This window comes from Marmota monax, unplaced genomic scaffold (genome assembly GCF_021218885.2).
Source record: "Marmota monax isolate L192 unplaced genomic scaffold, Marmota_monax_Labrador192_F-V1.1 WCK01_AAM20220418_F8-fsc00005, whole genome shotgun sequence".
NCBI lineage: Eukaryota > Metazoa > Chordata > Mammalia > Rodentia > Sciuridae > Marmota > Marmota monax.
In genome coordinates this window covers 5639051-5659394 of record NW_026692254.1, presented here as the reverse complement: position 1 = coordinate 5659394, position 20344 = coordinate 5639051, and the positions used below count along the sequence as shown (strand labels likewise).

General features: G+C 41.4%; 1 protein-coding gene across 11 annotated transcripts in view; it reads right to left on the bottom strand.

Moving 5' to 3' along the window:
* Rin2 (Ras and Rab interactor 2) overlaps positions 1-20344 on the bottom strand; it is a 219928-nt gene that overhangs the window by 32226 nt on the left and 167358 nt on the right. For all 11 annotated transcript variants that reach the window (XM_046434917.2, XM_058576458.1, XM_046434911.2 and 8 more), the window contains 4 exons: positions 14069-14261; positions 10783-10894; positions 7283-7355; positions 1844-1935 (listed from right to left, as the gene is read on the bottom strand). In XM_046434917.2, the coding sequence (XP_046290873.1) occupies positions 1844-1935; positions 7283-7355; positions 10783-10894; positions 14069-14261 (470 nt within the window). The remainder of the gene's footprint in view (positions 1-1843; positions 1936-7282; positions 7356-10782; positions 10895-14068; positions 14262-20344) is intronic.

The window sequence follows — 20344 nt, the reverse complement described above, 5'->3', positions numbered from 1 at the left end:
ATAAGTGAGATGCAGAATGTGTGTGTGTGTGTGTGTGTGTGTGTGTGTGTGTACTGGGGATTGAACTCAGGGGCACTTGACCACTGAGCTACATCCCCAGCCCTATTTTGTATTTTATTTAGCGATAGAGCCTCACTAAGTTGTTTAGCACCGTGCTTTTGCTGAGGCTAGCTTTGAACTCGCAATACTCCTGCTTCAGCCTCTGGAGCCATTGGGATTACAGGCATGCACCATCATGCCCCACTGAGATGCAGAATTTTAAAATGTGCTATTTTCACCCCAAATGGATCAGGGCCACAGTAAGTATCATAAGTTGAATATACATTCATTAGATCTCATTCGTATCTGGTTACCAGCCACTGTAAGAGGCTTATTTGTTTTTATCTTTGTACCACACCTCAGACATTGCTCTCCAGCAACTAAGCATATACTGCTTGCTGACCATACCAGAGAGAGCTATGGGGATGGTGGTCACCAGAGAAAAATGAGACCCAGTGCATACTTTCAAGAGGCCTACAATTAGGACTTGGGGTATAGCTCAGTGGTACAGTACTTGCCTAGCATGCACAAGGCTCTCAGTTTAATCCCCAACACCGAGGATAAACAAATAAAAATTTAAAAAGGCCTATAAGCTAGTTGATGTTATTAATTTCAATTTCCCTCCAAAGGTATGCATAACTTATTTGCAACAGAAGGCACAGCTTTTAAGTAGGATCTTAAAAAATGGTTCTGCCCCACCCCCATTCTTTTTCCCAGTCTTATTACCCAGAAAGGACTCAGAAACATATGGTAATCCTTTTGAAGCAAACTGAGTTCCAGAAGGGAGTTTGGAGCTACTGTCAGGCTTCTCTATGAATTAGGGAAGCTCCCTCAGGAATGATACCCATTTCAAAATAAGTTCTTTAGACTAAAAGAAAAATATACCAAAGGAGGAACAGATATTTTTATTTTCTGGGTCAAATTTCCTAGTTTATTTGTTCTAGGAATTCTGGTATTGGGGCTTCAAAATCCCAAACTTCCATTCAAATATTGTGGCCTGATTACTAATCTATCCAGAGATGGAGGTCCTAAAATCTTAAGAGAATTTCCCCTCTCCATCTAAGAGGAAAATTTGGTGAAAAAGTGAAACTCAGTAATTCCCCAAAGCAATAAGACAGAGAAACTGGGTGAGCTGTATGTCTCAATTCATTGTCACTCATTGTCCAATTGAACTGGAGTTTTTTTGGGGATACTGGCAGAGACACAGAAGTGGGAAGCAAGTACCCAGCTGTCAGACAAGGATCCTTGGCAGGGAAGGGAGGTAACACAGAATAGTAGGACAGGAATTGAACAATAAGGGGAGAAGTGAGACAGATGTTAGTTGGGATGGCTTCATGTCAAATTCCTCAAAGCACAGAAGTATTGTCCATGCCCATGTGGCCCTCAAAATGAAACCAGGCATATGAGATGTACCATCCTGGTCCTGGATTTCTCTTTCTGTCAACAATAGCCTTTCTCCAGAGAGATGCCACAGAAAGGGAAGACCCTAGTGGATCACAGTTGTTACGTGCATTAGGATTCTGACATCTGGGTAGTTTAAACCATTGACAGAGACCAAAGGGGAAATTTGGGGGTTACATAGACAAACTCAGGTCCCTCTGAACATATGACATGGAAAAAAAATCCCAAAGAGAAACCCAAAAGAATTCAGAGTCTATATGGACCTGAGGGCTGGGTTTTGCCATGGAGATGGGGATTCTTCTTGACCACAGGAGTGACATAACAACACAGACTTAACCAGCTCCACACTGACTGTTCCATTGACTCATTTTAAGATAGACCTGTACCAGGGATGCACACTTACTTAGTCCCAGCTGGGCTAGTTCTTCAAGTTGAGCCTCGGTCTTGGCTGTTGAAATGGCATAAGGCAACTTCAAGGTGAATGGCAGAACATCCCTTTTTTAGAAAAGGAGAGAATGTTTGTCATTACATATCTGGTTTCTATCTTTTGCATTCATTTTAATCCTAGACATGTCTTGGCTCCAATGTTTAAAATGTCCTAAATAGACACTACACTGTATCCAACCAGAACTTTTTTTTTTTTTTTTTTTTTTTTTACTGGTGCTATATAGGACTCAACATGTACAATCCTTGTCTATATTATCACATTCAGGACAGACCAAGAAACAAGCCCACATAGTTTCAACATCCACAGTGAGGATCAAATTTCCCTGTTGGGTAGCTTAAAGGCATGTAGAGTTAACATCAGAATTGCTGACTGTGTTGGTAGGTTCATCATACCTATTAGATAGTCTGTATTAATTTGCTAGATGCCTATCTGAACATCAGGTTCCAACTCCCTGACAGGATTTATTAGACCATTAATTTACACATGGCAGTGTAATTACACATTCCCTTCTGGAACTCAGCAAATATCTACCGGTTTTACTTGTGTCATTTTCCAGTAAAGCCCACACACTGTCCTTTGTATGCTGGAGACAAAACTTTCTCCTCTATTTTAAGACAGATCTTCTCTAATTTTAGTGTGCACACGAATCTCTGGGGTCTTGTCATATTGCATCCTCTGGTTTAAGAGGTCTGGGTAGAACTGAAGAATCTGCATTTCTGCCAACTTTCCTGGTGAGGAATGCTATTGACCCCCTGGACCATGCACTGAAGGCAAGTCTAAGGCACCTCATGTCAGCAACTGCCCAAGCAATGTGGTGCCATGTAAAGATAGGCAAGCACAGGCATCACAGAGCAACAGGCCCAAACGGATGGAACTAAGCTCACAGCAGTATCTTGCCTCAGACAGGGCATAAAGTCACCAGGAGTAAATTCATGGATCATGAATTGCTTTCTCAGAAAAGATAAAGGCATTTGCTCATTTTCACATGCAAGACTTAGGACCATGCTCTGTTCATGGGTGAATTTCCCATGGGGCTCAGCACATCACCTTGCTTGAAACAGACAGAGAGAAAATGTTTTATGAATAAATGAATGAAATGAATAGTCAATGAGAGTGGTGACTTACTTGAAAAGGTGCTAATTTTTTGGTAGTGGTAATGGTCCTTATAAAAAAATAGTTATTCAATTCATTCAACAAATGTTTGTGATCATCTAGGGTATGTCAAATATCGTTCCAGAGCTGGGAAAAAACATATAAGTCCCTGCCAGCATGGGGCTTCATTCCAGTGATATCAAAAGACAATGAACAAATACAAAATTTATGAGAACATAATGGAAGAGGCATATGCTGTAGATAAACATTACATATGAATGAGGAATAAAGAATTTTTGAGGTTAAGAGATGGCTAGACACTGCTTCATGAGAAGATGTTTGACTGAAGATCTCTATGTAGCTAGAGAGTAAACCTTGAGTAGAAGAGTATTCCAAGCAGAGGCAGCAGCAGGTGCAAAGGCCCTAGGGTAGGAGAGGATCCGATATAAAAAAATACAACCAGACAGGACACTGTGACTGGGGTGCAATTAGTGAAGGACAGAACTTGGAGCTTCTGCCTGAATTTGGTCATCACAAAAAGTCCTAAAAATTTCTATTGTAGAGGATAACTATATCAAATGACCTGTTGTTTATAGTAAGATTAGGCAACATTCTAGAATGAACCAGATTAAATCTGGATGACTAGATATAATTTTGGATTCTTCAAAGCTGTTGACATTGAATAACAAAGTTGTAAAGTCAGTGGAAAGAACAAACGGGGATGTTTTGACACTTCATCGTGTCACTAAATCTCTACCATGCTGTTCACATAAAATCAAGAGGGACCTCTTTCCTAGGGTATCCAACTCAGATCACTTCCTGCTTCATCTGTCCTCTAAATGTTATGAGCACCCCCCTTTTATGCTTGTCCATTTGTATCTGTTTGAGATGAAGGAGGTGGAGCTGCAAGGGACAGCAGCATCTCTAATAGCTACTGCCTGACTTGACAGGGTGGTGACCCTGATTATAATCCAAGATGAAGATGAGTGGGAACCAGAACTTTGTAATATCAAAATATTCTGCAAATATGTGTTCATATGGCTGAACTGACTTAATGAAATTTGACTTTTTTCAGATAATTTTGAGGGTAAGGCACATACACCAAAACCAGCTTATTTATTTCAAGTGTTTATGTGGCTCAATGCAATACCTGCAGTTTAAAATATCACTTGACTGGTTTAGATTTTTCTTAATGACATATGACAGGAAGCTGTACCTTACATTTGTTAATGGATGGTTGTAGGCTTTCATCTGCTAGAAAATTAGATGTTGTACATGAGTCCTCTCCCATTGTGCCAGCCAAGGAGCATCCCAATATCTAGACACACACACACATACACACACACACAAACACATACACAAACACACACACACACACATACTCACATACACACACACACGCGCGCGTGCTTCCTTCTCGCCTATGCCTTATTAAAAAGAGGGACCCCAATCCTTTTTCCTTTTTGTGGTACTGAGGATTGAACTCAGGGCCTTACATATGCTCAGCAAGCGCTCTACTACTGAGCTGCATCGCCAGACATTTTTAGTTATTTTTGTTGAGACAGGATCTCACTAAACTGCTCAGACTGGCCTAGAACTTGTTTATCCTCCTGCTTCAGAGATTATGGGTGTGCACCATTACTAGTATCCTAAATCTTGAGTAAAAAGTCATCATCTGAAATATAAATGTTTCACTCAAGAGTTTCAAGACACACACAGTCTAAATTTATTATTTTATGATTGTTCTACATGTTGCATTTCCTAAAGGGGAAGAGATTAACATTATTAAGTAACTACTACTGCATTATTCCAAGCACTTCTGTTCCTGTGGGCCCAAACAACACCATGAAGGAATTCTATGGGTTCAGGATCATACAACAACACAGATAGGTGAGATCCTTGGCACACTCCCATAGAGTTCATAGAGGTGAAGTGAGGATTAGTTTTGGACCCCAAGGTCTGTGCATCTGGCAGAGTTTAATGGGAAAATAGAGGTTCAAATCCCATAGCTGCTATTTTTGATCCGATGATTATAGGCAAATAAATGCCTCACTCTAAGCCTCAGTGTCTCAAAATCCTGATTTAGAGGGTTGTCGTGAAGATTAGAGATGATGTATGCATGGGCCAACACAGGTAGATATTTCCTTTATCCCCTTGATAAAGTGCAGTGTGAGGACCAGCATACTCATCACTCAGGAGTTGTTTGGTTAGCAGGACCTCAGGCACCACTTCAGGCCCCCGGAATTACATTCTGCATTTTAACAAAGTCCTAAGTGATTCTAGTGCACATGAAAGTTTGAAGTTCAATTCTCTATTACCACCCTAATTATGCCAAAGTGACAGCAAGCTACCAGGCATTGGTGGTCAATCGTAGACATCATTTGCATTTCAATCATATTTTCCATCGGGCCTTCCCAATATGGCAAATCCTGAACTTACTGATCCATGGAATCTCTTGTCCAGTGCACATGGGACACATTATGTGTGATAATCCAATCATATTCTCTGAGTATTATTTGTGGACTAATAACCAATTAAAATATTTAAAAAATAAATTTGGTAAGACTGGGCCACATGAACTACTGATTATCAAGAACACAGATGAGTAGCATCAAAAGAGAAACAAAAACATCAATCTCTTTTGCATTTTTTTCCTTTGAATTTTTAAAATAAAAAAAAATAATTAACATTTCAAAATTATTAGGCCCCAATAATTTTGAAATGTTAATGATGGGATTTTTCTGTAAGTATGCTTTGTATTTTACAAAATGCTTTCATACACCTTGTATCCTTTAATTATTAGACAGTCCTGGACAGCAGGTACTCCAGTCTGTTATGAATGCAGAGGGGAGAGATGGTATCTTTTTTGGGGTGCTGCCAACTATTGTTTTTGTGAGTGTAAGCCTCTTTCTGAACAACAATTACCAACACACAAACTTTGAAGATAAACATCAGCCATCTTCACCTCTAGCTGACATATTCACAATGAAATATTCTCCTCTGACCTGGTTATATTTAGATCAGAAATGGTGTGGTTCTCTAGGAATGGGGGTGGGGAAGGCCAGGGAAGCAGGAGGCTGGGGAGTGCTGGGGGGATGTTCTTCAGCACTAGTCTTCTCTCTTTGGGTAGCAAATTTCTTTATATAGCCCATGGGATTGTAGTCCAACAATGGCAGGTGACATCCCCTTGGATGGGACACACAGGGCAGTGGTCCAGTCCTGGGGAAGGCTCTTATTTTCTTTTTGCTAGTAGGCAGCTCTGAATTCTCCCTCTGGAAATGCCTCCTCTTCCTCAGGCCATGTATTATGTAGCTCTAGTAACCTGGAGAGTTTAGTGCCTGTCCTCTGGCAGGGGTCTAGTCAACAGGCAGGATGTACATCTAACTCAGTCTTTGAGGAATAACCTTATTCCTAAATCCAAACAAAACCCAAACAACAACAACAAAACCAACCTAAATGAAGTCCTTGGCCTCAGTGTGTGATAACTGTGAGGAGTGATGTTTGAGACCAACTGTGACAATGGATTGCCCTGTCTCTACTATATCAGCTGCAATGAGCAAACAGAAAAGCCAGCCACAGAAACCAAACTGAGCCCTGCCCCATAAGAGGAGGCAATACCAATCTCCGCACATAACAAGAATTCCATTTCTTTATCTCTGAGAGTTCACTTGACTTGAAAAGCTGTTACTTCGAGAAGGAAAATAATATTAAAAATAACAACAATAGAAAGGCTTCTACAACTCAAATCCTTTTGATTTCGGGCTTAATTTCATGGAGATTAAAACAGTCACTTTGGTTGAAAAGGACATGAGCACCCAGCTGGCTGAGGAACAATTGTGCAATATTTATGGACTGGTTTAAAGAACTCACAGTTGTAGAATGAACTCCATGCCCTGGAGAGTTTCCAAAAAACATTATTAAGGACCTTTAAATGTTAAGGTTTGCATATGGGTTCTTTTTCTTGAGTGTATGTGTGTGTACTCTTGTGTGTGCACATGTGCACATGAACACATGCATGTGTATGTGTGCATGTATATTTCCTGCTTGATAAGTCATGCTAACAGGAGTAGCTTGAAGAAATAACCCTATTAATGTGGCCTGACACCTGGATGGGCCAGGTAGTTGTTTCCATCATGAGCCTGGTACATGGACTTGGTGAACATTTGATTTAAGTAGTCAGTCCTTCCTCTGACATCTAGTAGGTGACCAGCCTCCCAGATCCCTCTTCCTAGCTTGAATCGGTTGATAACTTTGCATACACCAAGCAGGTCTTCAAAGTCATAAGAAATGAAGAGACCTTACCTGCTGATGCAGTAGAAAGCAATGAGCCGGAATAAATCCGCAAAACTGATTCCTGAGCCTTCCAGGGAAAAGGCTGGAAAAGAGAGATTTCAGAAATAGGCTGAGTTTCCCTGAGTGCATTTGGGAAAGGAAAGGCCTTCTAATGCAGCATGTGCAGGACAATCTTGGTCCTCTCAAACTACTGTGTGGCTTATCAGAACCAGCTGCAAGGAGGATGTGTGACAGGCAGGCTCAGGCCAGTAAACAGTCGGGTGGCCCAGAGCTTCAGCCCTTGATTCACACCAAGCACATGTTCCAAGGCTTGGTAAACAGACTAGACAGACTTGAATTGCACAACTATGTTTCTTTCCCCTTAAAGTCAAGAGCACAAGGTAGGATGGGGCAGGGACCAGTTTGCACTTGACAGCACTGGGGCACAACTCACCCTGCCCTTGACCCTTGATCCCTGTAAACATGGACCTCCTGGGCTACATTCCTTTCTGCCAAACCAGGGTACTGTTTGGCAGAAGTCACATGGTAAAGGAATGTGGACCTGATCTTTCACATCTCCCAGAAATGAACTCTTGGGGAAGTTCAGTATGAAAGATTCTAAAGCCATGTCCTCTCACCTGGTCCCATTGTACAAGTTTCTGAATGGAAAATGCATTCTGGCAAGAAGTTGCACCATTTTTTTTCCTCTTCCAAATGGTTTGGCAGTGAGTAGTGTGACTTGAAATGCTTATGTGGTTATCAACCACCCCTCACACCACCTCTGCAGAGATTCTACTCATACTGTCCTCCCTCCAAAAGCATTCCCCAAAATCCTCAGTGTTACAAAGATGTACTCAATCAGGTATGCTTTATTTCCTTTACTGTTTTTTATTTTTTGATACCAGGGATTGAACACAGGGGCACTTAACCACTGAGCCATATCCCAGTCTTTTTTTGTATTTTATTTAGAGACAGGGTCTTGCTGAGTTGGTTAGGGCCTCACTAGATTGCTGAGGCTGACTTTGAAATAGTGATCTTCCTGCCTTAGCCTCCTGAGATGCTGGGTATTTCCTTTTTTAATGCTCTAAACCATTATTCACCTGCTTATTTTGTTTATTTGGTATTTCTTTTTTTCTTTTTTGGAGGGGGAGGGTACCAAGGATTGAACTCAGGGGCACTCAACCACTGATCCACATCCTTAGCTCTATTTTGTATTTTATTTAGAGACAGGGTCTCACTGAGTTGCTTAGCACCTCACTTTTGCTGAGACTGGCTTTGAACTTGTGATCCTCCTACCTCAGCCTCCCCAGCTGCTGGAATTATAGGTGTACAACCACTGTACCTGGCCTTATTTGATATTTCTGAAGTATCCCCCAAAGCATCCATACCTCTACACATATACTGTCACAGGCAGACATACACATATACACAAACAACAAACCCACATGTGTACCATAATCTCTTGAGTTCAGTAGCAGGAAACCTGTTTTGGATAGAGCCTCAGTTTTCTCATAATAGTATTTTGAACAATAATAACATTTTCCTTGTATTTTAAAAGGGTAATAATGGGAACTGAATTTTTAAAAAGTGAAATAATTTATGTGAAAGCACTATATATCAATATGAGGTGGTGTGTATTATGAAATCACATAAAATATATATGGCTCATTAAATCATATAATCCAAAAATAATTACAAAATTATCTATCTATCTATAATTTATTTTGGGGTACTGAGGATAGGACCTTGGGCCTCATGAATGTAACTATCACTGAATTACACCACAGCATTATTTATGCATTTCTATAGCAAACTCTTTTCCACCCCAATGAATAGAGAAGACGGCCTGTCTGGGAAGGTGCCATTAGGTTGGGAGCCAGGCCTGTGGGTATTACTTATGACCACTTTAATGCTTTGTCCAAACTAGTTTTTTCAATCACTTGAAATCACTTGGAGAGAGCTAGGGAAGTAATAGGGGTTTTGCTATACTAGGGAGGGAAATCCTCTGGCCATAGGGATGTTGATGAACACTAAGGAAGCTTTGACAAACATTGACTGTGCTTCTAGAAGATAAAGGAAGTGGCTTTCAGGCCAATTCATCACACTGAACATTGGATATTAGAAAGAATTTAATAACTAGGAAGATCTGTTGCTAGCTGGACATGGTGATGCAGGCCTATAATCCCGGCAACTCAAAAGGTTGAGGTAGGAGGATTGCAACTTCAAGGCCAGCCTTAGTGACTTAGTGAGACCCTGTCGAAAAATACGAAGGGATGGGGATGTAGCTCAGAGGCAGAATAACTCTACATTCAAAGCCTAGTCCCACACATAAGTGGTGGGGGCAGGAGATATCTCTTGTTGTGTGGCCAGCAAAGTTTTAAAAAACAATTCAGAATCACTTTATCACTTAATAAAAACCAATAATTTGCTTCATATAAATCTGTTATCTTTAAAACAATGTGTTTGAATTATATCCTCCAATTACCTCCTAATGCATTTACATCATTTTCCTGGTTCTTACTGCTCAGGAAGAAGTGTTTTACTGGCATCTTTGACCTTGTGAGTTCTGGATTTGCAAATGAACCAGAAGCAGATGATAGAAACTGGCAGGTTTTACCTCCTCCATGGATTCAGTTATAGTTCATCTGGCTCAGGGAGGCTCTGAACTCCAGGCTAAGGATAATCTTATTTCTGCCCTTGGCTTGACCTTAGTACCTCTAATTTCTTCAAATGCAGGAACTGCAGTATGGTTAGGTGGAAATAGAGAAGCAGGTGAGAATTCTGGTCTCAGACTGCTTCTAAACACTACTCCTGGGCTTCACCCCTCAGTTTGCTAACTCAAGAATTGCGATAAAGCCTCCATCCCCTTTGGTGTACAGATCCATCTTCAGATCCTTTCTTGGAGGCTGGCAGTATATCAGAACTGCGTGTTCCCTTTCTTATTTAAAACTTGGCCTCCTGTCCACACTTCACATTTCCAGTGACCAAAAAGTAGACAATAATCATGAAACAGCTGAAAGAAAACTAACACTATTGAACATCACTCTCCCTTCAAAACTTCAGTCAGTTAGTTATTCAGAGGGATAGATTCTGCCTCTGAGTAGCTGCATTTTATAGAAGATTGGTGATTGGTGATTGCCTGGAGGGACTGTCTGCTCGAGGATTCATAAGGATGTGCCATGTTCTGGTGTTAGATCCTATAAAGGTCTCTGTTGCTGCAGTCTTTTCTGCGGCTTCATCATAGCAAACCTGAAACCAAGTCCATGCTCCACTTAACTGGGACGAGGGCAAGGAAGCCAACCTCTCTTAAGCCCCAGACATATGCCAAGCAGCACACAGTACACTATAAACACAGAGGCTTGTTAACAATCATTTCCCCCTAGTACAGATGAGAAAACCGAGGCTCCTAAGATAGGTCACCTACCTTGTCATCAAAGTCTGTCTGTCTGAAAGCCCAGGCCCCTTTCAGGAGACCTAAGGCCCTAAGGCCCTCATGTCAACCCAGACCTCACCATCCAATGACCACTTACTGTATGTGCTTTCCTTTATGGCAAACTCCTTGAGTGGGGCTCCAAATTCACAGGGCAGGCGAAGGGAGAGGACTTTCTTCTGCATTTTGGTGGATTTACGAACCAGAAAGATCTAGTAGAGGGAGGAGAAATTCAAGCTTAGGAAACATCTAGAAGATTGGAACCTGGGCATATGATTTTTAAGACAACCAACTACAGGAATAGAACCCCTTTCCCAGTTGTACTACATGGCTACCACAGGATACCCCAAAGAAAGGGGTGCTCATGGAGCATGCTGAAGATTCCTTTTTTTTTGATAATTGGCTTCAAAAGAATTTTATTTTTCCTTTGAACCAAACTTTTCCAGGAAGCTAAGAACTCCTTCAGTCAGCATAAGCATTTTAAATGTGGTGACTGTTTCACTGCTATGGTTACATATTCTCTAGCCTCTATAAATTCTAATCACAGGTAACACGGTGAAACCATAGGTGGTGAATTGGGGGTTTATTGACTCGTTTAGCTCATGGTGTATTCAAAATAGGAATTTGAATTTGTTGCCAGCAGAGAAAAAGCAGTTTTTTGTTTGTTTGTTTTTTACATTAATATACGAATTTCTAGGAGCTGGGGTTGTGGCTCAGTGGCAGAGTGCTTGCCTAGCATGTGTGAGGCACTGGGTTCGATTCTCAGCACCGCATATGAATAAATAAAATAAAGTCCATAGAAAACTAAAAATATATGTTTAAAAATGTGAATTTCTAGATTTTCTTGATAAAATAAGATTTTATGGCACAAGGTGTGGTGGCACGCACCTATAATCCCAGTGGCTCAGGAGGCTGAGGCAGAGGATTATAAATTCAAAGCCAGTCTCAGCAATTTAGCAAGGCTCTAAGCGACTTAGTGAGACCCTTTCTCTAAATAAAAAATAAAAAAGGGCTGAGGATGTGGCTCAATGGTTAAGCACCCCTGGGTTCAATCCACAGCATAAATAAATAAATAGATACTATATTACATATGTATAATTATATAATAATAGTTATATATAGAATGTGTGTGTGTGTGTGTGTGTGTGTGTGTGTATGTTAGAGCTAACAGACAAGATTAATAATCCTCCAGAGACAAAAAATGGTTGCTCCATTGGAAGGGAGGTGGGCGTGCTCTGAGGTTCACCCTGGTTAAAACCAAGGCTAACCACTTACTCCTAAGTTCACTTTTGAACAGTTCTTTCTAGGTCCCAATATTGTACTTTAAACTAACCCAACTCCCAGTGCTGACCTCAGAACACCATTCTGGCATGTCACTGAAGAGGCAAATGCTCCACATACTACAGTTCAGGCTGCGTACTGCATAATTCCAGTAGGCATCATCTGCCTGGCCTACCAACCAAGTGCTGCTTTCTAGAGTGTGCTGAGTGGTAGCATTAGCTAGGTCCTGGCTCCCTTCTGTAGTATATGACCCTTCTCCTGTTGTGTTTCTTTAGCTACTTCTATTTTCTGGTTTCGGACATCTGAGTCTTCACTCCTGTATCTTTCTCTAGCCTTCATTTTCCCCATCTAATCTTTACTCTCATTACATTAAGTTAATAGCTCCTGAGATACTTTACTGGGGAGGAAGTGAATATGGGAATTGGGTATTTGGTGAGGAGTGACCCAGGAAGACCTTTCAGCTCCCTTTTTTCCTAGTATCCATAGGGAAGCATCTGTGGAATCCATCCAGTTCATTTATCTGGAGACTCAATATCTCTGGGCCACCCCAAAATTGAAACAGCTGCTTTGAAAATTAGTATCCTGATAGGTAAGGGGCCTAAGCACCCCTGAGAGGCAACTGTTGGAGGGGAAGCATGGCTCCCGTTGCTGGTCTGACTTCACCCTCACTGTCCTCAGCCTGCTCTGTCTCACCAGGAAAGCCCTGTCCAGGGATCAGGGAGGTGAATGGAGAGAACATTTTGCCCAGCTTGTTCTGCACGCAGGTCTCAGCAGGAATACACATGCCCTACCGTAGGTGGGGAGCTGGGCAGGGAGGGGAACTGTTGCCTGGCAACATGGCCATGTCTTGCTTCAGCATTTTTGGCAGAAATGCAAGAGCAGATAACTCAACTGGCAAAAAGCAGGGCCTTTCAGAAGGGGGTTCCTGATCACACACACCAAAACTGGTGGCAATAACCTGATGTGCTGGCCAAGGAATTCTCCACAAGGATGATCAAACACTGTATGCTTCATTACCATGAGCATGTTCCAAAAGAGGTTTCAATCATGTTTGTTTCTGTCTGTTTCTTATAAGTGAAAAAGTAATGACAGACAGGTTCTGGCTATAAGGAAACTTAAAAGTTGTGCCCTAGTGTTATTGTCATTTCTCAGCCAGCTACTGAAGGAATTCTCATCTTGCCTCCCACCTATTTCTTAGTTTTATCTATTTTCATGTGTTTTAAGTCTGTGATGTGTTGTACTTATCTTTTTTTTTTTTTTTTTTGGAAGTAGTCACTGAACAATGGAATGTTTTTGCAATCATGGACATGTTCTCTCTTCTGTGCCATTCAATATGGCAGTCATCTATGGGTCATGGACACTGGAAATGTGGCTACTGTTCCTGAGGAACTAAATTTCTAATTTTATTTATTTTAATTTATGAGAGTCTAAATAGTCACATGGGATAAGAAGCTACCATATCAGACAAAACAGAATATATAAATTATTGAATAACATATTTTGAGGAATGTCTATAGAGTTATGGAGTGGCCCTGATGACATAATGGTCTTGGATAGACAGTACTTGAAGAAACTGAATCAAATTTGGATTCATATGAAAAGCCTCTGAGAAAGATGAAGAGAAAGAGGATTTCATCCGTAGCCACAGCAGTCATGTTCATGGACATAGAATTATAGAAAGCTGGTTCCCAAGTAGCATGGCTGAGCCCTAAAGGGTTCCCAGGTTCAGAATGAAAGGAAGGCTGCAGGGCCAACTGAGGACCCCAGAATCAGGCTCATCCTCTATATATAGACTCAAAAAGTGAGGTGTATGGCCTCTGGCCAGCACTCTTCTTCATTATGCAGATGACCTTGGACCTGTTGAACCTTGTACCTCCCTGGTAACAGAGCAGACAAAGACAGAAAGAAAAACTGTGAAAGGCTTTTTTCCTGGGAGCTGCCTCTATAGTTTCCAAATTTTCCCTGCATTTCAGCTGAGACCCATCCCAGGAAACATACTCCCTACCAGCTAACAAGAACTTTCCCAAACTAATTCCAAGTACTTGTCTTTAAGGCAGCAGAAACCCTGGCTGCTTCAACCTGTCTCCAAAGATTCTGAGTCTTACCCCTGGAGGCTGGGACTGCAGGATTTCTGCTGCTTCTTCCTCACTCAGACCCAGCTGCAGCCATATGGGGTGGGTGTGGAGAAGCCGATCCAAGATGCTGAGCCTGTTGGAGAGACTGTCATAGCCAGAGTCCCGGGGACAGGTCTTCACATCCTTTTCTTCAGAATAGCCACCATCCTTGTGTCTTACCATGCTGGGAGAAAGAGAAGGGCCAGGGTCAAATGGCTGCTTCTAATGTCCCTAACAAAGAGACCATTCCTATAAGCTCATAGGGCAGACCTATCAGAGCACATGCACCATCTTGGGTCACCACCTTATTGTCTTCTACTCAAGGCTGAAAGCTTTGCAGGCAGATAGGTCTTTTATTTTACTTTACAATAGAGAGTACTTTGTAGTCAAGAGACCCAACCTTCTTCTTCTAATCCCATTTTCAAAAGGCTCTATGCATTCTAAATACTGTTTAGTTCAGGTTTTATCTTTGGTATAAACAATTTCTTCCTTTGAGGACAGAACTCTAAATACTAAATTCTACATATAGTGTCCACAGGGTCTTGATGTTCAATAGCATTCATCATAAGCACAAATATGGCCCCACTTTAAAGGCAAAATGCACATATGTATGTTCATTTTGGAACTGAATGATTGGATTTTGCTTTTTCTTCCAAATCTAAGCATTTTCACTACCCCTATTTATAGTAGAACCTCACAGCAGCATGGTGCTCTGTTATTCATAAAAATATATTGACATTACTCATAAAAGCCAACAAATGGAAACAACCCAAATGCCCATCAACTGATTAATGGATCAACAAAATGTGGTCTAGCCTCACAATGGAATATTATTCAGTCATAAAAAGAGTGAATTAACAACACATAGATAAACCTTGAAGATATTATGCTAAGTGAAAGAAGCCAGGCACACAGGCCATATCATGTGTGATCCCATTTACATGAAAAGTTCAGAATAGGCAAATCCTCAGACAGTGGATTAGTGGTCACCATGAAATGGAGGAAAAGGAAAATGGAGAATGATTGCAAATTAGTACCAGGTTTCTTTTTTTTTTTAATATCTTTATTTTGTTTATTTATTTTTTTTTAATTTTTTATTGTTGGCTGTTCAAAACATTACATAGTTCTTGATATATCATATTTCACACTTTGATTCAAGTGGGTTATGAGCTCCCATTTTTACCCCATATACAGATTGCAGAATCACATCAGTTACACATCCATTGATTTACATATTGCCATACTAGTGTCTGTTGTGTTCTGCTGCCTTTCCTATCCTCTACTATCCCCCCTCCCCTCCCCTCCCCTCCCCTCTTCTCTCTCTGCCACCTCTACTGACATTCATTTGTCCCCCTTGTATTATTTTTCCCTTTCCCCTCACTTCCTCTTGTATGTACTTTTGTATAACTCTGAGGGTCTCCTTCCATTTCCATGCAATTTCCCTTCTCTCTCCCTTTCCCTCCCACCTCTCATCCCTGTTTAATGTTAATCTTCTTCTCATGCTCTTCGACCCTACTCTGTTCTTAGTTACTCTCCTTATATCAAAGAAGACATTTGGCATTTGTTTTTTAGGGATTGGCTAAATTCACTTAGCATAATCTGCTCTAATGCCATCCATTTCCCTGTAAATTCTATGATTTTGTCATTTTTTAATGCAGAGTAATACTCCATTGTGTATAAATGCCACATTTTTTTAATCCATTCATCTATTGAAGGGCATCTAGGTTGGTTCCACAGTCTTGCTATTGTGAATTGTGCTGCTATGAACATCGATGTAGCAGTGTCCCTGTAGCATGCTCTTTTTAGGTCTTTAGGGAATAGACCGAGAAGGGGAATAGCTGGGTCAAATGGTGGCTCCATTCCCAGCTTTCCAAGAAATCTCCATACTGCTTTCCAAATTGGCTGCACCAATTTGCAGTCCAACCAGCAATGTACATGTGTACCCTTTTCCCCACATCCTCGCCAGCACTTGTTGTTGTTTGACTTCATAATGGCTGCCAATCTAACTGGAGTGAGATGGTATCTTAGGGTGGTTTTGATTTGCATTTCTCTGACTGCTAGAGATGGTGAGCATTTTTTCATAGTACCAGGTTTCTTTTGGAGCAATGGAAATGTACTGATATTAAGCAGCAGTGATAGTTGTACAACTTTGTGAATATATGGAAAACCCTGGGTGAATCACACAACTAACTGAAAAAGGTGAATGTTAGAGTATGTGAATCATATCAATAAATAACTCATATTGACCTCCTTAGATACCTATTCTGTCAGGGACCACTTAATCCCTGTTTTATAAGTAAGAAGTTCAAGGCCCAAGAAGTAATTGAGCTGTCCAGGGTTATCAATAGCCAAACAATGGCAGAGCTAAAAATTGAAAAGAAGGTTTTGGTGTTGATCCAACTTTGTGGGTAACAAGTAGGGTTAGAACACAGGACCGTTGGTATCCACGTGGTACTATATGCGAGGCTCTTTACAGTCTCTCATTTGTTCTTCATAATAACCCTGAACCATGGGTACTATGATTCTGGTTTGTTTGTTTGTTTTGGGGGGATACTGGGGATTGAATTGAGGGACACTCAACCACTGAGACACATCTCCAGCCCCATTTTTGTATTTTTAAATTTCGAGACAGGGTCTTATTGAGTTGCTTAGCATCTCAACATTGCTGAGGCTGGCTTTGAACTCGTGATCCTCCTGCCTCAGCCTCCGGAACCTCTGGGATTACAGGTGTGCATCACTGTGCCAGCTTGATTCTGATTTTTTAAAAAGAGGATCAGGAGGCTCAGACCAGTTAAGTATCTTCTGCAAAGTTATGTCCCTACTTAGAAGGAAAGGGCTGAAATTCTAGTACAAGGCTACTTGGCACTGGTATTTCTCTCCTTCTCCCACAGTCAGAACTGACAATTCCCTGGCTCTCAAGGGGCAGGTTGTCAACATGGCCCTGGAGCAGCCAGCAGGAACATCAGATCTGACCATTCATGTCCTAATGGGTGAGTGAGCTCAGCTTGGGGAACACAGTCTTCAAACATCTAAGCCCAAAGAAACTGGAGTGTGTGGCCTGGATAAAGTCTCCAAGACTGAGAAGGATGGAGGATGAAATCGAATGGAAAGTGGAAATGGGAAGAGTGATATTGTCCATAGGAACTTTGCTCCTAAGACATGGGACTGAACACAGAAAAAGCCAATCTATGCTGATTATGTTTGAGTGTGTAGACCCCATCACATAAGCCACAATGTTAGCACATAGGCTGTCCAGAGACCTCATTCTACCCTCAAACCATCTTTCAACTTTCTTCAGATCTAAAGAATCTCATGCTTCCATTTAAGATTTATCTGTTAGGCCAAGCATGGTGGCTAGCCCCTGCAGTCCCAGATACTTGAGAGGCTGAGGCAGAGTATTGCTTGAGTTCAGCAGATTGAGCTGAGCTTGGGCACAGGGAGAGATCCTGCCTCAACAACAGCAACAAAAAAACAAAAACAAAAAAGAAGATATATCTTTTATATCCTCTCTAGTATGTGCAAGTTTTCCTTTGCTTCTGCTACAAGTTTCCAGATAGGATTATTTCAGGAGGGTACATTTTCTTCATTTTGCAAATGCCATTCCAGTACCTTTGGGTATCTTGAAGTGAATATTTGCAGCTAAAAGAACAAACTCTTCCAAAGGAAGCTAGTATTAAAACTCCTTTCACATAAGCTAACTTTGTACCAGTGATTCTTAACCTTGGCTGCCCAGAAAAATCACCTGAAAAGTTTAAAAACAAAGTCAATGGCCAAATTGCACCTGGATCAAATGGACGAGGCAGAGGGGTGGGAAGCATACATAAGAATTTGTGGAAGTCTCTCCAGGAGACCCCAATGCACATCCAAGTTTACAACCACTGCTTAGGATCAGCACATGCCAAATTTGAGAGCCTGTGTAGGGATCCCCTTGGGTTTGTGGAGCCCCAGTTTCCTGGGTTCTACCCCAGGGTTTCTGATTCTCCAGGTATGGCGTGACCAGATAGCAGCATTTCTAACAAACTATCTATGGGTGACACTGATGCTATTAATCTGAGGACCCTACCTTCTGCAGTACTTGCTTGAAAGCCAAGCATAAAAGATGCAGGTTAACTCTGATCCAGTTAGGTGTTTGGTTTTGTTAGGGGGCTGGGGAATGGGGATGGGAAGAATACCATGAAGGAATTCTAGGAGCTCAAATCAAGAAATATTTTGCAACTGGGGTGTAGCTTAGTGGAAAAGTGCTTGCCTACCACAAGGCCCCAGGATGGATCCCCAGCCCTAGGAGATTAAAAAAAAATTGCATTCCTGCCACCTCTAGTCTCCAGTTGACCATATTTTTCCAAGACCAAAGATGACAGTCTCTAATACAACAATTTGTGCCACTTGTATGTATGGTGAGGAAATAGGTTGACACTTCTTCCTTCCTTTGGGACGCATATCCTGTGACTCCTCTCTTGTTTCAAGATACTAAAAGCCTTTGTTCTAATAATTGACCTCAGCCTAAAAAGCCAAGCCCCAGACAGGAAGATGGTAGATAAGATACATGGAGCCTCTTAAAGAAGCAACCACAAATTAAGATCTTGTCCTTGCAAATGACTACTCCTTGATTTTGGCTAGCCATCTGAGATTTATAGTATGTTACTACAGGACAAAGTGGCTTTTTATCAGGGACAACCTTCAGTAAAAAATTAATTAATGAAATGTGGAGTGCATTATGGATTCCATCATCCCAGTCTGAGCCCCTTTACCAGGCCAGGTGCCTATGCTCTGGATGTTGTGGGCATTAACCACTAAAAGCTCACAAGAGCCTCACTTCTGGAAATGCCTGGGTTACACACCCTGCTGATGGCATATTAATTGTGGCTATGATCCAGTAGGTTTCTTATCTCAAGAAGTTAAGCACCCATAACTTTTAGGGTGCTCTCCACGCTCCCTGTGAGGGCTGAGCCCACATCTTTGCCTTGTTCTTCCTCTGTCTCATTCCGTGTTACTCACTCCTTCATAGACTGCTCCTGACAGCCTTCCTCTAGAAATCACTTGCACAGGGGCTGGGGATGTGGCTCAAGCAGTAGCGCGCTTGCCTGGCATGCGTGCGGTCCGGGTTCGATCCTCAGCACCACATACAATGTTTTGTCCGCCAAAAACTAACAAATAAATATTAAAAATTCTCTCTCTCTCTCTCTCTCTCTCTCTCTCTCTCTCTCTCTCTGTTTAAAAAAAATAGAAATCACTTGCACAATAATCCCTGTATCAGTTTCTGGCTCTGAAGAACCCTACCTATGACAGAACCTGCTGAAATGAATAGGAATTAATAATTTTCAAGGCAGATGTCTGCATGCAAATAAGAGGAAAGGCAAAGAATTTCTGATTTATATAAGGTAAGCCACTGTGTGATATAATCCAGGAGGTTCTAATAATGACATTGTCACAGGGGAATGGCCAGAGTGCCAGCCTCAGGGCTAGAAGCAGGGTATCCCTTTCCTAGTTCAGTCAGGCAGGGAAAACCTTGTTCAGATTCCTGTCTGAGCCTTGACTTTCTGAAAATAGTAATTGATAATAACTCCACCCCGCAGGTAGTAATTGATGAAAGCAAGAATTGTGCATGGACTCGAAAACCAAGAAGTCAAAGATTGTTAGGAAACAGGATATTCACGGTCTTAAAATATCACTCCACAGATCACTAAATTACTGATGAAGAGAGAAGGTAAGATGATAGTGGAGAAACCCAGAGGACACCATCTTAACCAAATGATCAATGTTAACCCCTCCAAGAGGAGAGACCCTGACACCACACACCTACAATGTGAGGCTCTGAGAACAACCAGGTAGTTCTTTCTGCCTATAAATTTGTTAAACCTGAATCTATACAGGAGCAAACAATGAGACAAATCCATCTTGGGGGACTTTCTGCAAAATGAATAACTTCAGAAATGTCAGATGTTTGGCTAGGAGTGTACGTCAGTGGTAGAAAACTTGTCTAGCAAGTGCAAGGCTCTGAGTTTGATCCCCGGCACTGTCCCTGCAAAAAGGCAGATGCCATAAAATATGTTTTTTTAAAGACTGTAAAATTACTATAGACTAAAGAAGATAAAAGTCTGATTACTACATTGAATGCATGGACTTGGTCTTTCATGACACCATATTTTTAAAAATTTTTTAATGCCTTTATTTTGTTTATTTATTTTTATGTGGTGCTGAGGATCGAACCCAGGCCCTCGCACGTGCTTGGCGAGTGCTGTACCACTGAGCCACAGACACCATAATTTT